The sequence below is a fragment of the Apodemus sylvaticus genome, chromosome 1, assembly GCF_947179515.1.
Source record: "Apodemus sylvaticus chromosome 1, mApoSyl1.1, whole genome shotgun sequence".
Taxonomy (NCBI): domain Eukaryota; kingdom Metazoa; phylum Chordata; class Mammalia; order Rodentia; family Muridae; genus Apodemus; species Apodemus sylvaticus.
Window position 1 is genome coordinate 58,591,284 of NC_067472.1, and position 18,443 is coordinate 58,609,726.

The following is an 18,443-nucleotide window of genomic DNA, read 5'->3' on the forward strand; positions in this document are numbered from 1 at the left end:
GAGGCCCTCCGTTCTCCTTCCCTTCCTGTGTTCTTTGGGGTGTGGGCCTGTGTTTGAATGTTCTCCCAAATGCCTGGAACCTAGATAGGCAGAGCCTTTCCGCACTCCACCCACCCCACCCCCGCTCTCTGATCCTAAATCCCCACTGGCGTGTGGTGGTGGCTCTTTTATGGTTTCTCCTAGGACCTCAGCTACAGCCTTTAAAAAAAAAAAACCGAAACCATTGCAACTTGGCCCCACCGAATTTAGGCTGGGAAGGAAATCTGCATTTCCCTCCACACCCACACATACCCCAGTAATTGAGTGGTGTATGTGTTAACTGCCCCCACCCAGCGCAGCCCACATAGTTTGTCTCTGCCCTTCTCTGTGCCCCTACAAAAGTCTTGCAGGTGGAATTAAACTGTTCCAGCGAACTTCAGTTCCTTTTCTACTCTCTTAATCATAGGTCTCTCTGTGCAGTCTGCTTTGCTGAAAGTGGAAAGTCCCTGTTTGTGGACAGCTCAGTTCTCTCCCGCAGAGGAAATGGGCAGAGTCCTACTCCCGTATGCAAAGTGGGGGAGGGGAGCCATGCACTCCTCGGTGCACATTTTGAATGGACCTGAATTTTTCACCCTAGGGAGATTAGAAGCTGGGACCAGAACCTTGTTCCACGTGGTACCACACCCTGCCTCGTCACCCCCACACAGTATGGTGCTAGCCTGAGGCTGTAGAATAGGGTGCCATAGCAACTTGAAGTAAATAAAATGACTGAAAATGAGATCCGTTTTGGGGGAAGGTGTGAGGCATCTGGAGAATTGGTAAAAGGGGATCTTAATAGAGGAATCTTTCAGAATGTAAAGAGGTTTGTGAGCCCTAATTCTGGAATTTAGAGCATAATCTGTAGGTTAGGGATAAAAGTAATTAAAAGTTCTGATTATGGCCAGGCAGTGGTGGCGCATGCCTTTAATCCCAGCACTTGGGAGGCAGAGGCAGGCGGATTTCTGAGTTCGAGGTCAGCCTGGTCTACAGAGTGAGTTCCAGGACAGCCAGGGCTACACAGAGAAACCCTGTCTCGGAAAAAAAAAAAAACCAAAAAAAAAAAAAAGTTCTGATTATAAAAAAATCCTTCTAGGTCAAACTTTAGTTTTTGCTGAAAGTTAGTGTGTACACATAAAGGCTAACCTATCTCTTATGTTCTTTTGCTGTAGAATTCATTGCTTTGTGGTTCATGCAGTCAAAGGGGATATTTATTATTCTGCTAGGCGGTTTGTGGTTCAGAATCTCTTTCACACATAAAATGTCTCAGAATAAAGTCAACCAATGTGATTTACTGGCAGCTTCTTACTGTCACATTCGTAAGACATCCAAACTTTTTATTTAAGTCATAAGAACCATTGATCTAAGACTGTTTCTTTCCTATTAATAGTTACAAATGCAAAGCAAACTCTGCTTACATGTGTGTGTGTGCACTGTGAACTCCCAGAGTGCATGCAGCTGTAATCAGCCTTGGAACAAGTCTGTACCTGGGGATATATAACTCATTGGTAGAATATTAGCCTAGAATGTGCATGTGTGAGAGTGTGGGTGTATAATCCCAGTTCTGCTTCCTCTTCCCCAGAAGTAAGTCTGCTTTTGAACCAGGACATTAAGGTTATACTGTCCTACTAATTAACCATAATTAATACTAAACATTCATTTTGATGCCCCTTTGCCTACACCTACAAAATAAAAACAAAACAGATACTAACTGCTACAATAGAAAAGTGCAGAAGAAGCTGCACTCTAATTCCAGTATTAACAGGGAGGTCTACAGGAAGACTTCGCAGACAACCCAGACCATGTGGAGAAACCTTGTCTTGAAAAACAAAACACAAACAAAAAAGAAAAGAAAATAAAAAGAAAAACAAAACACAAACAAAAAACCAGAAAAGTGTAGAAGTAATGAAAATTTTACTATCCTGTACCTGTTTAGAATTGCTTAACAAGTAACACTGTAACACTATATTATCTGCTTCCATTTCTTAGAAATAAATAGATATGGTATTGAGAGCAAAGATGTCTCAGTCATTGAGATAAAGCTTCACTGGGTAGCCCAGGCTGGCCTGGAGCTGACTGTAAATCTGTTTCCTCCGACCTAGAATTATTGGTGTTCAAAGGTTAAAGTCTCAATAGCAGATGGCAGTAGTCTGAGGTTTCTCTTTTCATTGTCGATGTACATGATTTGCCATAAGTCTGTATGAAAGGGAAATGCGGCCGATCTGTCCATCTTGTTTTCCACAGAGCAAGGGTAAGACTGAGTCTGAATGCTGTGGAGAGTGCTTGGCCTTTGTGTTGACCACATTCAGCTTCTTCTTCTTTTTGATCCTTAGATTTTGCTGGAAGAACTTGCCAGTAGTGATCCCAAGTTAGCCCTCACTGGAGTCCCTATAGTACAGTGGCCAAAAAGGGATAAGGTAAGAGAACCTTAAGCCACTTAAGTTTATTGCCAATTTATCATTATCATTCTGGAATTAAAAGACAGCTAGACACAGGTGGGTTTTGGTTGATGCCAGGTTGATGTCAGGAAAAGTTGTGCAGAGGCTGGTAGATCTCTGAATTTTAGAGTCTATATTGTGACTTTAGGACAGCCAGAGCTACAGAGTGAGACCTTGTCTCACAAAAACAACAAAAACGTAATAGGCCTGCATATAGTACAGGCCTTTCTTTGATCCTAGCACTCAGAAAATAGAGGGAAGAAGATTGTTATAAGTTCCAGGCCAGTCACAGCTGCATAGCAAAACCCTATCTCAATAACTGGGGAAATAAATAAAATACGGATGGTTAATCATTACTTGGTTTTGTTCTGACTCATAGTTCAGGGTAATTATTTCTCTTTGAAGTTGACTTAACAAAACTATCATGCTCTCACCAGGTTCAGATGCTTTGGTATACATTGTTGACCAAAGTAGATATTGTTATTCTTCTGACTGAGAAACTCAGCTAAATATGATTGAAAGCTAGTTTAAACTTGTATGTGTGTATCTAATACTGAAAGGGGTTTTTGTTGCTATGGTGAGACCATGATCTTAAGAATTTACCACTCTCCCCTTTTTGAAACAGAGTCTCATCAATTTTAGAGAGCTGTCCTTGAACTCATGACCTGCTTCTACCTCCTATGTGCTAGGATTACAGGTAGATTGCTATCATACCCAGCTAAGATTAAAAAGCATTTCCATCAGCAAATAAATTATCTGTTCCTTTTTTTACATACCTTCATAGCTTACTTCCTGTATAACTTTTTAACTTTTTACCTTGCTGTCTGTGACAAGGTATTCTATCCTGATTATGAGCCAAATAAGGCTTCTCTTCAGTGTTTCCTTCCTGAAAGTTGCAAAACCATAGCATTCCTGGGGTATTTAGGCAGAAAGTTTAAAGTGTTGGGTTGAATAGCTTCTTGTTTTTTTCAGATAGGATTTCTATGTGTAGCCCTGGCTGTCAAGGAACTCACTCTGTAGACCAGGGTGTCCTTGAAATCAAAAGATCCACTTGCATCTGGGCCCTCATTGCTACCCAACTTGAATATTACCTTTAAACAGCCACCTACCTCCCTCTTCCTGGGTGTCTCACTTGTCATGAGGGACTGCCTCAAAAATAATTCACTTATTTATGGCTGTTGGGTATTTCGTGCCAGAACATTATTTAGGAAATAGTGAGAAACTAAAGAAATATAAGATGGTTCTTATCCTTGAAAAGGTTTCTAGCAAGGTAAGTAAACACATGTTAAAATCATAAACATTGAAATTTATTCCACACTATTAGATGTTGTTAGATGCAGTCTAACAAGTCGTGTGTCCTTCCATTTGGAGTGATTCATGAATAAGACGAGTTTCACCTTCTAGGACTTTGTCGTCCTGTTTAGGGGTTTATTCTGAGTTACCATCAGTACCATCAGCACTTGACCCATAAAGCTTTAGGGAGGAGCAAGTCTTACAGCAGAGTATTAGGACAGGGGTTAGCAAATTTTTCTGTCAATGTTAAGATTCTGTATGTTTGTATGCCACACAGACAAAATGTCATATTCTATAGCACTTGAAAATGGCCATAGATAATACATATATGCATGGCTTTGTTCCAGTAAAAATTTATTTATAAAGATTTATTTTCATGCCTTTAATCCCAGCACTTGAGAGGCAGACTCAGGTAGATTTCTGAGTTTGAGGCCAGCCTGGTCTACAGAATGAGTTCCAGGACAGCCAGGGCTATACAGAGAAACCCTATCGCAAAAAAGAGGGAGAGAAGAGAGAAGAGAGAGAGAAGAGAGAGAAAAGATTTAAAAGATTTATTTATAAAAATCTACTGTGGCTAGTTTTGCCTACAGACATCTCTGCCAAGTCCTAGGCCAGGTATATTACCATGCAATCTTCTGCCCTCTCAGTTTTAAAGCAATTGGATATGATTGACCTCGCTGCTTTCTTTTTCCAGCTTAAATTCCCTTCCAGGCCAAAGGTAAGGGTTCCTACAATTCCCATCACAAAGCCTCACACCATGAAGCCAGCTCCACGCTTAACACCTGTAAGGCCTGCTGCAGCCTCTCCCATTGTGTCAGGAGCCAGGCGGAGGAGAGTGCGCTGTAGGAAATGCAAAGCCTGTGTGCAAGGAGAATGTGGAGTCTGCCACTACTGCAGGGACATGAAGAAATTTGGTGGACCTGGACGAATGAAGCAATCCTGTGTCCTCCGACAGTGCTTAGCAGTAAGTCATCTGGGTGAAAACTTTGCAGGGAATGGTATTGGTGCCAGAGAAATTGTATATGTGTAAAGTCAGGGAGACTCAGCTGAGATGGGTTTAGAAGTAAGGTTTTTTTGTTGTTGTTTTTTGTTTTTAAGAATTACTTATTTTTTGTATATGAGTAGTTCAGTGTTAGTACTCTGTCTGGACTCCACCCCCACAGTTACCTGGCAACAGCCAGGTGGGCCTGGCCCACTATAAGAAGAGCTGCTTGGCCCCTCCCCACTCTTACCTCTTGGGCTCTTGCTCTCTAGTTCTCTCTCAAGCTCTTGGGCTCTTCCCTTCCCCCCCTCTCTCCACATGGTCTTGGCTGGCCTCTCCTCTAGTCTCTGACTCTACTCTCTTAACTCCCCTCCCCATGCCCTAAATAAACTATTCTCTGATATACCATTGTGTGTCTGGTCCCTCAGGGGAAAGGGATTCCTTGTTGTGGGCCTGCTGAGGCACCCCTTTCCCCCATACCTCACTACGTGCCATAGAATATATCATACACTGTAGCTGTCCTCACACACACCAGAAGAGGGCATCAGGTCCCATTATAGATGGTTGGGAGCCATCATGTGGTTGCTAGGAATTGAACTCAGGACCTCTGGAAGAGCACTCAGTGCTCTTAACCTCTGAGCCATCTCCCCAGCCCCCCTGGAGGAAGTAATCTTAATAAGAAAAGACAAGCCAACAAAGAGTGAATTACCTCTGATGGTGTAGTTCCTAGGTAGCTAAGTCCCCAGTCTTTGTCAGTCATTTCCCCACAAAACCCCCTCTCCTTCCTACCTTGTCTTTGTCTATCCCAAGTGAACCTAGTCTCCTATCTTCAAAATCTGGTCTTCTGATCTTTGTCTTCTGTAGCCCAGACTGCCTCATTCAGTTACGTGTTCTCTCTGTGGAGAAGTAGATCAGAATGAAGAGACACAGGACTTTGAAAAGAAACTCATGGAATGCTGCATCTGCAACGAGATAGTTCATCCTGGCTGCCTCCAGGTAAATAGATGCCTGAAGGCCCGAGACGTGGAACACCTGTCAGTAGAGGCTGTTATTATCCCTACTGTGGACTGCCAGCTGCCTAGTCAGAGAGGACAGCAGTAGCCCATTGTTCAGGTGTCTCCTGTGTATCAGGCTACCTAATAATTTTTGAAGAGAGAGTGGTATACAAAATAGACCAGTACATGTCCCAGGAAGCATTGGACATATCCCGGAGGGCCCTGGATAGTGTGTTCGAAGTCTTCGGGCCATTGTAATGAAACTTGAAGACATGTTTGAGGATGGTTCAAGTTCCTAAGTGTCCATGCTACATCCCTCATTATATCTAAGGATATATAGATGTAATGGATGGTGGCAAAAATGGTTGCAATAGGGGTGGGATGTTTAGAATGCAACCTCAAAGGTGGAGTCATATGATAACATTTAAATTATATATTCCTAAAATGCCCCAGGTGGTACAAGCCTGTGAAATTGGATCTGTCAAATTTAGGTCTCAGGTGCATGAGTGACTAACATAGTAAGATGCCCCCATCTCAAAGGTAGGTAGGTTGGTGGGTGGGTAGATGTGCTTTAATATTGAGACAGCCTCCCTGTGTACTTCTGGCTCATTCAGAATTCAGTTTGTAAATTAGGCTACCTTTAAATTTACTGAGATAATTCTGCCTCTGTCTCCCAAGTGTTGAAATTATAAGCAGATGCCACTGTATCTAGCCATAAACACTTTGAACTTTGTCCTTACCACAAACCAGGGTTTGTGCTATTATATCTCAAGCAACTAAGTTCATACCTTGTTATATGAATTTACATTTACAGCTACATTTACAGAGTCACTGAAATATCAATCTCCGAATCTCATTAGTTTGCCCAAATAGCAAGATCAGGTCTGGTGCCATTGATATAAGATGTTTAGGAGTAGAAACTCAAATCTAAACTGACCCAGACCCTGAAAAGTCTTTGGTCAAGTAGCCAAGAATCAGGTGGCTGAAAGCCGGTGTTAAGACTGTTTGTGGCTCGTTGGCTCTCAGTCTTTGATCTCCATGTAGAACAGTATGTTTAGAAATGGATGCTTCTTCCAGCTTTTTCCTCTCTGTTTTACTGTGTGATGTAGAAGGCAGAAGAGACTAACTTCTTAAAACATCCCTGTCTGCCTGTAGATGGATGGAGAGGGGTTGCTCAACGAGGAATTGCCAAATTGCTGGGAGTGTCCAAAGTGTTACCAGGAAGACAGCTCGGACAAAGCCCAGGTAAAGGAAATATTCAGTCTGGTAGGTTGCTGTGCAATGGCCTTTGCAATAGGGCTCTCTCTAACCCAAGATGATTAGTTTTTGATTTCTATATTACTAAATAACTGTTCCACTTGGGAGTCCTGATGTCCTTTTTATTCTTTAGGGTACTAGAAAGGCAGGAACCATCCCTGGGCTATTGAGTTAGAGAATTAGGCATGCAACTTTGTCCTGAGGAATGTAACTACAGGGGAGCCAGGCTTGGCCTGTGGTGCTGTTTCTTGGTGCTGTTTCTTACTGCATTCATACACTAGAGTTTCCGGTTAAGCAGGTTTTTTTTTTTTTTTTGTCATCTTTAGCTCTTTGTCCTTACTTGCCCCATGCACCCAAATGTACAGTTCAGAAGCAGCCATTCTACTAGAGAGAGTGGAGACCAGCTTCATGACATTAGCCCAGGACAGCGAAGGTTACTGCCCTAATGGTTACCAGTAGCATCAGTATGCCAAAAGGACTCTGGTTACTCAAGCTGGCAAGGCTAGATCTGCTAAGAGCACAGACAGCAGGAGATGACTGCCTCCTGTCAGTTCTTCAGGGATCCTACACAGGCATGAGGAAGAAACCTAAAGGAAATTGCTTATCTTTTGGTTTTGGGTTTGTTTTTGTTTTGTTTTGTTTCAAAGACAGAGTTTCTCTGTGTAGCCCTGGCTGTCCTGGAACCCACTCTGCAGACCAGGCTGGCATCGAACTCAGAAATCCTCCTGCCTCTGTCTCCCAAGTGCTGGGATTAAAGGCGTGCGCCACCACTGCCCGCCATTGCTTTTTGTTTTTTCCACTTGGGCTCCGGGGCAATAGAAATTTTGAATAAGATTTCTTATTTGCAATTTGAGACAAAAGTCTCACTGTGTAACCTTGACTGGTCTGGAATTCAACCATTTAGATCAGGCTGGCTTTGAACTCAAAGAGATCCAACTGCCTCTGTCTTCCCAGTGCTGAAAATCAAGGTGTGTCCACCATGGCTAGCTGGTTGAAATATTTCTGAGGATGAGGGTTTGTGGAGCTGACTACTACCAGAGTTCTCATTCCACTTTCTTGGACTAGCAATTTTTTAACTTATCTTTACTGATGCTGTTAAGAATGGCAGGTGCCCCAGTGTACACCTTTAATCCCAGCTCTTAGGAGGCAGAGGCAGGCAGATTTCTGAGTTCGAGGCCAGCCTGGTCTACAGAGTGAGTTTCAGGACAGCCAGGGCTACACAGAGAAACCCTGTCTCGAAAAACCAAAAGAAAAGAAAAGAAAAAAAAAGAAAAGAATGGCAGGTGCTGTGTTTTTGCTACATTTTATCCTGTGCAAAATAGCCTCCAGAACAAAGATGGTCATTGCCTCAGTATTAACCAAGAATGTAAAGAACAAAAGAAATGCAGACCAAGAGTGCTACTGGTGAAGGAGTGTCTCCTTATGGAAATTTTGACTTATTAATAGGATATTTAGTGGCATATGTTGACTGAATTTTGTCTCAGCATAGACAAGGGTGGTGGCAGGAAAGGACAGGTTTCTGGAAAGCACTAGATACTACAGGATGAGGTCTAGGTCTAGCAGGATTCTTCACCATAATCATAACGAGGTCTCTGTGGTACGGTGGCATGGTTCCTGACAGAGCTGGATTGAGATACTGCAAAGTCTACACAAATGGTAGAATAGTAATGCGAAAATAGCTTTTTTACCCAAAGAGTTACCAAAAAATTGAGATGCAATGAATATGATAGAATGAAGAATCAAAGAGCCTTATATTCGAGATTTCATTCCTCTGTACATGACCCTTTCTCATGGATAGGTTTCCCAAGTGACCATTTAAGGATTTTGTGCTCTGAAATTAGCATTCTATGAGCATGACCTGGGTGTGTGAGCTCAGTTGCTGATCTTGCCAGTCTGAATCACCAGCTTTGAAAAAACAGCTCCCTTAAGCAGCAGTAACCTGACTTCTCTCAGGTTCTACTTATTATTTTGAAGAGTTTAGAGGAAAAAAGCAGTGCTGTTTCTCTTTTCTATGCATTTTGTAGAAGCGGAAAATAGAAGAGAGTGATGAAGAAGCTGTACAAGCCAAAGTCCTACGGCCCCTGAGGAGCTGCGAGGAGCCCCTCACACCCCCGCCTCACTCACCTACTTCCATGCTGCAGCTCATCCATGACCCGGTTTCTCCCCGGGGTATGGTGACTCGGTCATCCCCTGGGGCTGGCCCCAGCGACCACCACAGTGCCAGCCGTGATGAACGCTTCAAACGGCGGCAGTTGCTGCGGCTACAAGCCACAGAGCGCACCATGGTACGGGAAAAGGAGAACAATCCCAGCGGCAAAAAGGAGCTGTCTGAAGTTGAGAAAGCCAAGATCCGGGGATCGTACCTCACTGTCACGCTACAGAGGCCCACCAAAGAGCTCCACGGGACATCCATTGTGCCCAAGCTGCAGGCCATCACGGCCTCCTCTGCCAACCTTCGTCCTAACCCCCGAGTGCTAATGCAGCACTGCCCAGCCCGAAACCCCCAGCGTGGGGATGAGGAGGGGCTTGGGGGAGAGGAGGAGGAAGAGGAGGAGGAGGAGGAGGAAGATGACAGTGCAGAGGAGGGGGGTGCGGCCAGGCTGAATGGCCGAGGCAGTTGGGCTCAGGATGGAGACGAAAGCTGGATGCAGCGGGAGGTCTGGATGTCTGTCTTCCGCTACCTCAGCCGCAGAGAACTTTGTGAATGTATGCGAGTGTGCAAGACATGGTATAAATGGTGAGCAGGGATGCAGGGGTCAGGAACAAGGGCAGGGGGTAGGTGACAGGGCTTCTGTGTGCACCTTGATATCGGCAGGCATAAATAGACATGCTCTGTGGGTGCTGTTAAAGATGTAGTCCGTTGTACCTGCAGATGTTTGTGAAATTGGAGCCTTTGCCTCTTCTGCCTGCTGGTTCCCTGTCTGAGCTGTGGGGGGAGGGACCAATTTAAGGGATGGATTTGTACAGTTTGTGCTAAAACTTAGGGTCTTATAGGTTGTAAGCTTGTCTTTCCTCCCCTAACTTAACTTGTGCTGGTGGAGAGTCTGTGACAAGCTGTGATTGCACCAATAGGAGTGGTGACTGGATTTGCAAACTTTCCAAAGTGAATTTGAAGGTGCTCCTAATATTCCCGTTCTAGTACTCTTTGGTCTCCCCTTCAGTATTCATTTTCAGTTTTAATTATCCCCCAAACTTGAATTATTCCTTTCTTCAACAAGCAGAGCCCAGTCCTGAAGCTGAGATTTAATTATCCTTCCAATGGAACATTTTTCCTCCAGTTCAACAGATATTTAGTGGAGAAATCCCTAGAGCTAATAAATGAAGAGATTGCTATGGAGCATTGTGAGGTTTTCTAGAAGGGTGTATAATTTTTATTTTGGTCATATATTATTACTGTTCTCAAAATTTGCTGTCTTGACCAACAATATATGTCTGGAAACTTGTCACAGTATTATAGTGCCAGAGTGTGGTATTACATGTATGATACCAGCATTCAGGAGACACAGGAAGATCTGCAGTTTCAGGGTAAGCAAAGGCTGTATAGCTACAGACCAATCTGTGCTAAAGCATGAAAAGAAAAGAAAAGCAGATTCCTAGGTCTGCTAAATCAGAGCCTCTGAGATGGGTCTGCAGTGTGCTCTGAGATGGAGCATGTATGTTTGTTTGTTTTATTTAAGGACTCCTACCATCAACGTTTGGTGTGCTATCAGTGAGACTTTTGTTAATTGTAATACCTTTGCTAGTATAAATCTTTGGTTTTTTTGAGACAGGGTTCCTCTTTGTAGCCCTGGCTATCCTGGAATTCACTCTGTAGACCAAGCTGGCCTCAAACTCAGAAATCCGCCTGCCTCCGCCTCCCAAGTGCTGGGATTAAAGGCGTCCGCCGCCCGCCCGCCCGCCCGCCCACCACCACCACCACCACCACCACCACCCCCCCCCCACCCCCCACCCCCCCCCCACCCCCCACCCCCCCCCACCCCCCCACCCCCCGGCTGCTAGTACAAATCTTATTTCTTGAGTTGGAATTTATGTGAACTATCCATATTATCTTAATTTCTTTTAGTTAAGCAAGTAGGCTTCCTAGTCTCTAATGCTTGGTTTCCAGGCCAAGGCACATAAGACTCCCAATACATATTTCTTTGTGTCCTGCCAGGCAGGCTGAGCTCAGAGGTGGCGACTATAACATTGTAGAGTGGGGTGGAAAGGCCTCTCACTTTCAGTCTTGGATGGACTGGCTAGATATTAAGCTAGCAGGGAAGCAAATGACTAAGGGTGGAAAAGAGTGGTCTAGATTGAAAAAGAGCCTCACTTGGCCTGAGGCAGTAATGAGCTAGGCAAGATGTGATGGTGTTGGGTAGCATCCTTGATCTACCTCAGCTCCAAACTATAACAAGGGAAAAGAAGAAGCAAGCTAAGAAATTCTAGGCAGTAAGAAGTCAAATCTTGTAACTAAGTTAAGATTAAAGTCTATTTCTAAAAATTGTTGAAGTGTTTCTTTACACTGTAATAATAGAAGCCACACCATTTTAGTACAAAGGAAGAAAATACAGCATACTATTGTGTTGACTTGCCAAACCATGCCCAGCCTATCCTGGATTTGCAAAGTGTCTAGTTATAAAGGGGCGGGGGCAGTTTTTTGTCTGACTCTGAAGTAGAAAAAGACAGTGATTTCTAGTTTTCTATAGGAGAACTTACAGGAATGTCCTTCAGATATTGACCCTTTACCAGAAGCCTTCTAGCAGAGTGCCTTGGGAGCATCTTTGACAGGATTATCAAGTTAGTTAAATTCTCTTCCATCTTACAGGTGCTGTGATAAACGACTCTGGACAAAAATTGACTTGAGTAGGTGTAAGGCCATCGTACCACAAGCTCTCAGTGGTATCATCAAGCGGCAACCAGTAAGCCTCGACCTCAGTTGGACTAACATCTCCAAAAAGCAGCTGACATGGCTGGTCAATAGGCTGCCAGGTAGGTGAGCAGCCAGACCTCCTATGGTCCTAGGTCCCAGAAGACTACCAGGAAACATTAGGCTTAGAACTAATACAATGCAATTTGAGGAAGTAGTCCTGTGCCATGATTGTTGGGGGGCCATTGTAGCTGCCAATGTGTAAGGCATTACTGGATTGGTAACTGTACTAGATACAGAGAAAATAAATTAGGTTGCTGTTGCCATCCCTGCACATTTCCTGAGCATAAAAGAGGAAATTTGAGTCAGATTTTGCTTCCATCAGCTCTTTGTTAGCTCTTCGGCATCTTAAGATCCCAGAAAGACAGAAGCTACACAATATCTAATGCTCTAGTAGAAATTTAGTGACTGGGTCTTTATTCTCCTTCTTTTCATGAGTATGAATGTAGGTGAGTGTGCATTTCTGTGTACATGTATATTAGGAACCTTGGATCACTCTTCTACTTCAAAAGTTGAGGCAAGGTCTATCAGACACAGAGCTTGCATCTGATGTGGCTAGTCTTGCTATATCCAGCTTGTGGAGATCTCCTGCTCTTCCTTTCAATGCTGTAATTACTGGTAGGATGCCATGTCCACCTGGCATTATATATCTAGTTTCTGGGGATATGAATTCTGGTCTTTTCAATGAGTGTAAATATTTTTTTAAATTTCTTAGCTATCACCCAAAAGTGCCCAGAAATTGTTGTGTATGTTAGGTGCTCTCACTTTGTGGCCTTAAACTCAAAAGAGATCAGTCTTCCTATTCTTTCTGAATGCTGGAAGCACACCCAATACCAGCATTTTGGGTTTTTTTTGGTGGTGGCGGCTTTTGTTTGTTAGTGTTTGGGGGGGGCAGGTTGAGACAACCCTGGCTGTCCTGGAACTCACTCTGTAGACCAGGCTGGGCTTGAACTCAGAAATCCACCTGCCTCTGCCTCCCAAGTGCTAGGATTAAAGGCGTGCGCCACCACTGTCTGCATTTCAGTTTTTTGTTTTGTTTGTTTGTCTTTTCCAGACAGGGTTTCTCTGTGTAGCTCTGGCTGTCCAGGACTCACTTTGTAGACTAGGTTTTCTGCCTGTCTCTGCCTCCTGATTGCTGAGATTAAAGGTGTGGGACACTACCATCTGGCATTCCAGCTATTGGTTTTTTGTTTTGTTTTGTTTTTTGCTTTGATTTTTCTTTTTTAAAGGTTTATTTATTATACATAAGAACACTGTAGCTAGCCGGGCGGTGGTGGCGCAAGCCTGTAATCCCAGCACTCTCGGAGGCAGAGGCAGGCGGATTTCTGAGTTCGAGGCCAGCCTGGTCTACAGAGTGAGTTCCAGGACAGCCAGGGCTATACAGAGAAACCCTGTCTCCAAAAAAAAAAAAAGAACACTGTAGCTGTCTTCAGACACACCAGAAGAGGGTGTCAGATCTCACTATAGATGGTTATAAACCACCATGTGATTGCTGGGAATTGAACTCAGGACCTCTGGATGAGCAGTCAGTGCTCTTTTTTTGTTTGTTTTTTTGTTTGTTTGTTTTGGTTTTTTTTTTTTGTTTTGTTTTTTTTTTGGTTTTCGAGACAGGGTTTCTCTGTGTAGCCCTGGCTGTCCTGGAACTCACTCTGTAGACCAGGCTGGCCTCGAACTCATCTGCCTACCTCTGCCTCCCAAGTGCTGGGATTAAAGGCGTGCGCCACCACCCACTACCGCCAGCCATAATCAGAACTTTTAATTACTTTTATCCCTAACCTATGCTCTAAATTCCAGAATCAGTGCTCTTAACTGCTGAGCCATCTCTCCAGCCCCCCAGCTATTGGTTTTAACACCAAAGTAAAAGTTATAACTTAGAGGCCTTGATACCATGAGAATCTTTAGACTTGGTTACTAGATTAGAACACAGTCTTCTCCCAATAAACTAGAGATCCATTCATGTAGCTCAGAACAGCTGGTGACTGTGGATTTGAATTCTTTATGAGTATGTTGTACGTCTGTTTCCGTTTGTTGCAGGATTAAAAGACCTCCTCCTGGCAGGCTGTTCCTGGTCTGCAGTATCTGCCCTCAGCACCTCCAGCTGCCCCCTTCTCAGGACCCTTGATCTTCGGTGGGCAGTAGGAATTAAAGACCCTCAAATTCGGGACTTGCTGACTCCACCCACAGATAAGCCAGGTATGATCTGAGCCTGCCGCTTGAAACGTAAGGTCTCAAAATTAATTAGACTGAAAGATTGGAATTATACAAGGCTAAATACAGTGGTAGTCCATGTATAAGTGCTGGTTATGTACAAAGAAATAACTCAGCAAACAAACAGGAAGAAGTCCATTCTATACATTTTAAGAATTTGGTCCCAGAGAGCATAAACCTGATCAAATCTTCTAAGACTTCTGAGTCAGAGGCATCAAAAGTGTTTTGATGCTGGATGGTAACAAAATCATAGGACTATGAGGAAAGAAGACCCTTTCTACACATCACTTCCAAAGTGAGGCATACACTCTGGCACTGAGAAGACCAAAAACTTAGCTTGTTCACTCCCTACAGGAAGGGTTGAGTGTGGGCAGTTATGCTTAGCCCTGTCAAGGGGGTCCTAACCAGTGCATAGCTACTGCTACTTGGGGCTTTAGTAGAGAATTCAAAGTTTTGATGTAAGTTCTTTTTTTGCCTGTACAGGTCAAGACAATCGAAGCAAACTCCGGAACATGACTGACTTCCGGCTGGCAGGCCTTGACATCACAGATGCCACTCTCCGACTCATTATTCGTCACATGCCCCTTTTGTCTCGACTTGACCTCAGTCACTGCAGCCACCTTACAGATCAGTCCTCCAACCTACTAACTGCTGTCGGGTCTTCCACTCGATACTCCCTTACAGAGCTCAATATGGCAGGTATGTTCTTTGTTTATATGAGGTGATGACCCTGATTTCTAAACCATGTCCATATCTGCATAGCGATAGAGAACTGGATCATAAACACCTGTAACTCTGGCATCTAAGGATCTGACACTGTCTAATCTAATCCCAGGGTTTTGAAAGCAGTGGAAGGTAGATTTCTTGAGTTTGGGGTTAACCAGGGCTATATAGTGAGGCCCTGTCTCAAAAAAATAAATAATAAATTTTAAAAATGTATATCTGGCCAGTTGTGGTGACACACACATTTTAAAATCACAGCACTTGAGGTGCAGATGTGGGCATATCTGTAACTTCAAGGCCAGCCAGAACTTCATAGAGAGGCTTTCTCAAAACAAGAAAGTCGCATCTGCATGACAATAAGAGACTTTTCTATTCCTTTTTAAACTAAAGATCTCTGAAGTGAATAGTAAACTCAGGTGCCTGAATGTCTGGCTGCAGTCCAGCTGTAGTCTGGTCAGCCAAATGGCCCTTGTGCTGCTCACTTGCCTACAGTCCTTAGAGGCAGGCAACAAAAGGCCACAGTACTTATGGCAACCCTGGTATCTCTGTATGGTGACAAAAAGAACATTGGAGAAAAATACTGGGATGACAGTGGCAGAACAGAAATGGGCCTCTGTGGCTATGTTTGTGATCTTTGTTCTCTTGGCCATGTTGCCTACAGGTTGCAATAAATTGACGGACCAGACCCTGTTCTTCCTAAGGCGAATTGCTAACGTCACATTGATTGACCTTCGAGGATGCAAACAGATCACAAGAAAAGCCTGTGAGCACTTCATCTCAGACTTGTCCATCAACAGCCTCTACTGCCTGTCTGATGAAAAACTGATACAGAAGATTAGCTAAGACATGCTCAGCCCAGACTGAACAGGAAAATCTTCCCCTGCCTTCCCAAGGAGAGTCTCTCCCTGACCCTGCGCAGGCTTTGAGGCCAACGACACATTCCCTCTCTGCTCTCTTTTCTCTGAGCCCTTCTCCCCACAGGTGGGGCAGAGAGGTTGGTGGACACCGAGGCCTGCCCCTCTCCCTCCCAAGGAAAAGAAAGGAGAGGTTGATCAAGGAGAAAGCACAGGCTGTGCTATCCAGTACCTGCTTGCTTGTTCGTCTGCCAGCTAGGAAGCTGGGCTCTCAGTTTAGGGGAATTTGTGTATCTTTCACCTGCACTGGGCCTCCCTTCTCACCCATAGTCCCCAGCAGTGCCTGGTTCTGAGCAAACTCTAGGGAGGAAGGCAGCCTTGCCTCCATGGCCAGATTCTCCTCATGGTGTCCGTTGCGTGTCTCTCCTCCGTTAAACTCTCCCGGCTTCTGCAGGAGGAGCCAACAGCCCTAGAACACCAGGCCTGGCAGGTCTCCATGGTGCTGTGAGTTGTCTGAAGCTTTGCTCCGTATCTGTGATAGCCCTTTTTTCTTGTCCCCAAGCTTGATGCTGTCCAACACTCATTCATATATAATACAGTCCCCATTCTGCCATCGCCCCCTAAACTTTTCCACTAGTCACCCACTTGTCCATTGTTGCACTTACTTGGGGTTATCAGAAGCTCTTCAGAGGAGCTGGAACTCTACCCCCAGAAATGCCCATATCATTGCTACCCAGGCATATTCTAAGACAGGCATCATTATCCCTCCCCACCCATTGCTGCCCACCAACCCTTTTCCATTTGTCCTCTTTCCTGCCTGAGCAGGGCTTTTCCAGAATTTGTGTCCTCAGAAGGAGTAGCATGTTTCTCCAGGTGGGGGAAACAAGACTGGTTGAATCCCCACCTGCCTCCAAGCCAGGCTTTTCTGGGCTCTGGTTTATCATGGCCCTCTGAGCCCAGGCCTGTGTATAACCTAGCAGCTCACTGACCTGGTGCCTTTTAAGGGGAGTCCTGATTGAAAACCTACCCTCTGCCTGCAGCCTTGGAAGTATGTGTGCATGTGCCTCTGTGTGTCTGGCTAAGTGTGCTGCACATATGTGCAGGGGAGGAGGGAGGCATGATGTCTCCCACTCCTCATTGCCCTTCTTTAAGCCCCATCAAGCTGCCCCCTTTGACTTTGCATTGAACGGCCTGTCCAAAGATCCTCTCTCTAGGGCAGCAGAGAGCTTTTTGCACTTTAAAAAAAAAATGAAAGAAAGAAAATGGTCGGAACTATTCTGGGTCAATATTTAGAGTATGAGGAGATGCTCAGCAGAGGCCTGTGGCCAGAGTTCGTCAGTGATACATGCAAATTTGCACTCTGCTCCCCATCTATAGGAGATTGATAATTGATAGCACAGCCTTGCCCCGCCTTCTCTTAACCCCAAACATATCCCTTCCCACTTCCCACCCCATTTCCTGTTATCTAGCCTCAGACTTTCCTAAACTCCATCAGGAGGGGACAGAGCCCGGGCACCATGAGTCTGAAGTGTGAACCGCCCAAGGAGAGATGCTAACTGTACCCTTGCCACTGCCAAAGCAATAGAGGCAGAAGTGTCCCCTCTGCCACCGGCCCAGCTTTTACCCTGGCAATAACCAGACTTTTTCCAGGAAAACTGGGTTTCTGGCAAGGGGTGGCATTGTTTCTTCCAATCTGCTGATTTCTCTTGGCTGCACCTTAAAAACAGCAGTCTGCTCCCTTGACCCTCTGCCATTCCATTGGTCTTTGGGTCCCAGAATTCTGGGACTGAAGTGTTGAGGAAACGCCAGTGACTTATTCCAGAGTGCCTCAGTTGGGGGAACTTCTGTAAAGAACCCTGGGTGTTGAGCAAAAACCTTATTAATACTATTAATGACCTATAATTAGAAGCTTCCTGACTTTTTTTTCTTTTTGGTTGCTCCTGTGGAAAATACTAAAATTACTAAGTTTTGTTTGTTGTCTTTTTATGAAAGGGAAGGTGGAGAGACCCTTTCAGAGCAGGGATTGTGCCGGGAGAGTGCCTCTGACCTTTGGGACAGTTCATCCACAGAAATTTCTAAGCTGATGGCTTGTCTGGGTTTTGGTCTTTGCGTTTGAATTTAGAAAAAACAAGCGTTTTACCGCACAGAAAATTGTCAGTTGAAAAGGGAGCTCAGGATGGTGGCAGATGGACTGAAGCCCTTGCTGGGTCTTACTTTTCTTTTAGGACTATGAGGGAGAATGGTTTTTAGAGGTGAGAGTTGATCCTTGCAAAAAAGAAGTGTCTCCGAGGATGTAGAACACGCGAGTTCATAGTCCTGCATCTACTCTTAGCTGCAGTCTTGCCAGAGCCTGGCCTCAGACTGCAGGACCTGACCTCTGCCTTCATCTTTCCACATACTGGGGCGAAAAACCACAAAGGAAAGGAAGAAAATTATATATATATAATTATATATATATATAATATAAAATCACTTGGTGATTAAAAAAATAACTGCTCAATAAATAAAACTCCTAAAGTCACTATGTTTAAAGGGTTTGGTTTTTTGGGGGGGTCGGGAAATACTGTAAATATATATTTTTTGTTGCTTATTTAGAGTCGATCTCCAATGTTCTGCTAAGATTTTTAAATTAAATGTAAGCATTAAGGGAATGAGTCTTAGGCCACCAGCTGACACATTGGCATTATTTTGGGTCAGGGAAGGAAGAAAGCTAGTTGTACTTTGTTTTCTAAAAGTTTCCCACTTGGTTTTAGAAAGAGCAAAGTTGTCTTT

The 18,443-nt window shown here is 44.3% G+C and overlaps 1 protein-coding gene across 4 annotated transcripts in view; it reads left to right on the plus strand.

Moving 5' to 3' along the window:
* The window catches only part of Kdm2a (lysine demethylase 2A), a 79,019-nt gene extending 60,827 nt beyond the window's left edge, over nucleotides 1–18,192 (plus strand). For all 4 annotated transcript variants that reach the window (XM_052193427.1, XM_052193419.1, XM_052193412.1 and 1 more), the window contains exons 13-21: nucleotides 2,349–2,432; nucleotides 4,441–4,710; nucleotides 5,593–5,724; nucleotides 6,879–6,968; nucleotides 9,005–9,717; nucleotides 11,785–11,948; nucleotides 13,921–14,079; nucleotides 14,578–14,793; nucleotides 15,479–18,192. In XM_052193427.1, coding sequence (XP_052049387.1) covers nucleotides 2,349–2,432; nucleotides 4,441–4,710; nucleotides 5,593–5,724; nucleotides 6,879–6,968; nucleotides 9,005–9,717; nucleotides 11,785–11,948; nucleotides 13,921–14,079; nucleotides 14,578–14,793; nucleotides 15,479–15,660 — 2,010 coding nt within the window. In that variant the 3' untranslated portion in view covers nucleotides 15,661–18,192. The remainder of the gene's footprint in view (nucleotides 1–2,348; nucleotides 2,433–4,440; nucleotides 4,711–5,592; nucleotides 5,725–6,878; nucleotides 6,969–9,004; nucleotides 9,718–11,784; nucleotides 11,949–13,920; nucleotides 14,080–14,577; nucleotides 14,794–15,478) is intronic.
* The last annotated feature ends 251 nt before the right edge of the window (nucleotides 18,193–18,443 follow it).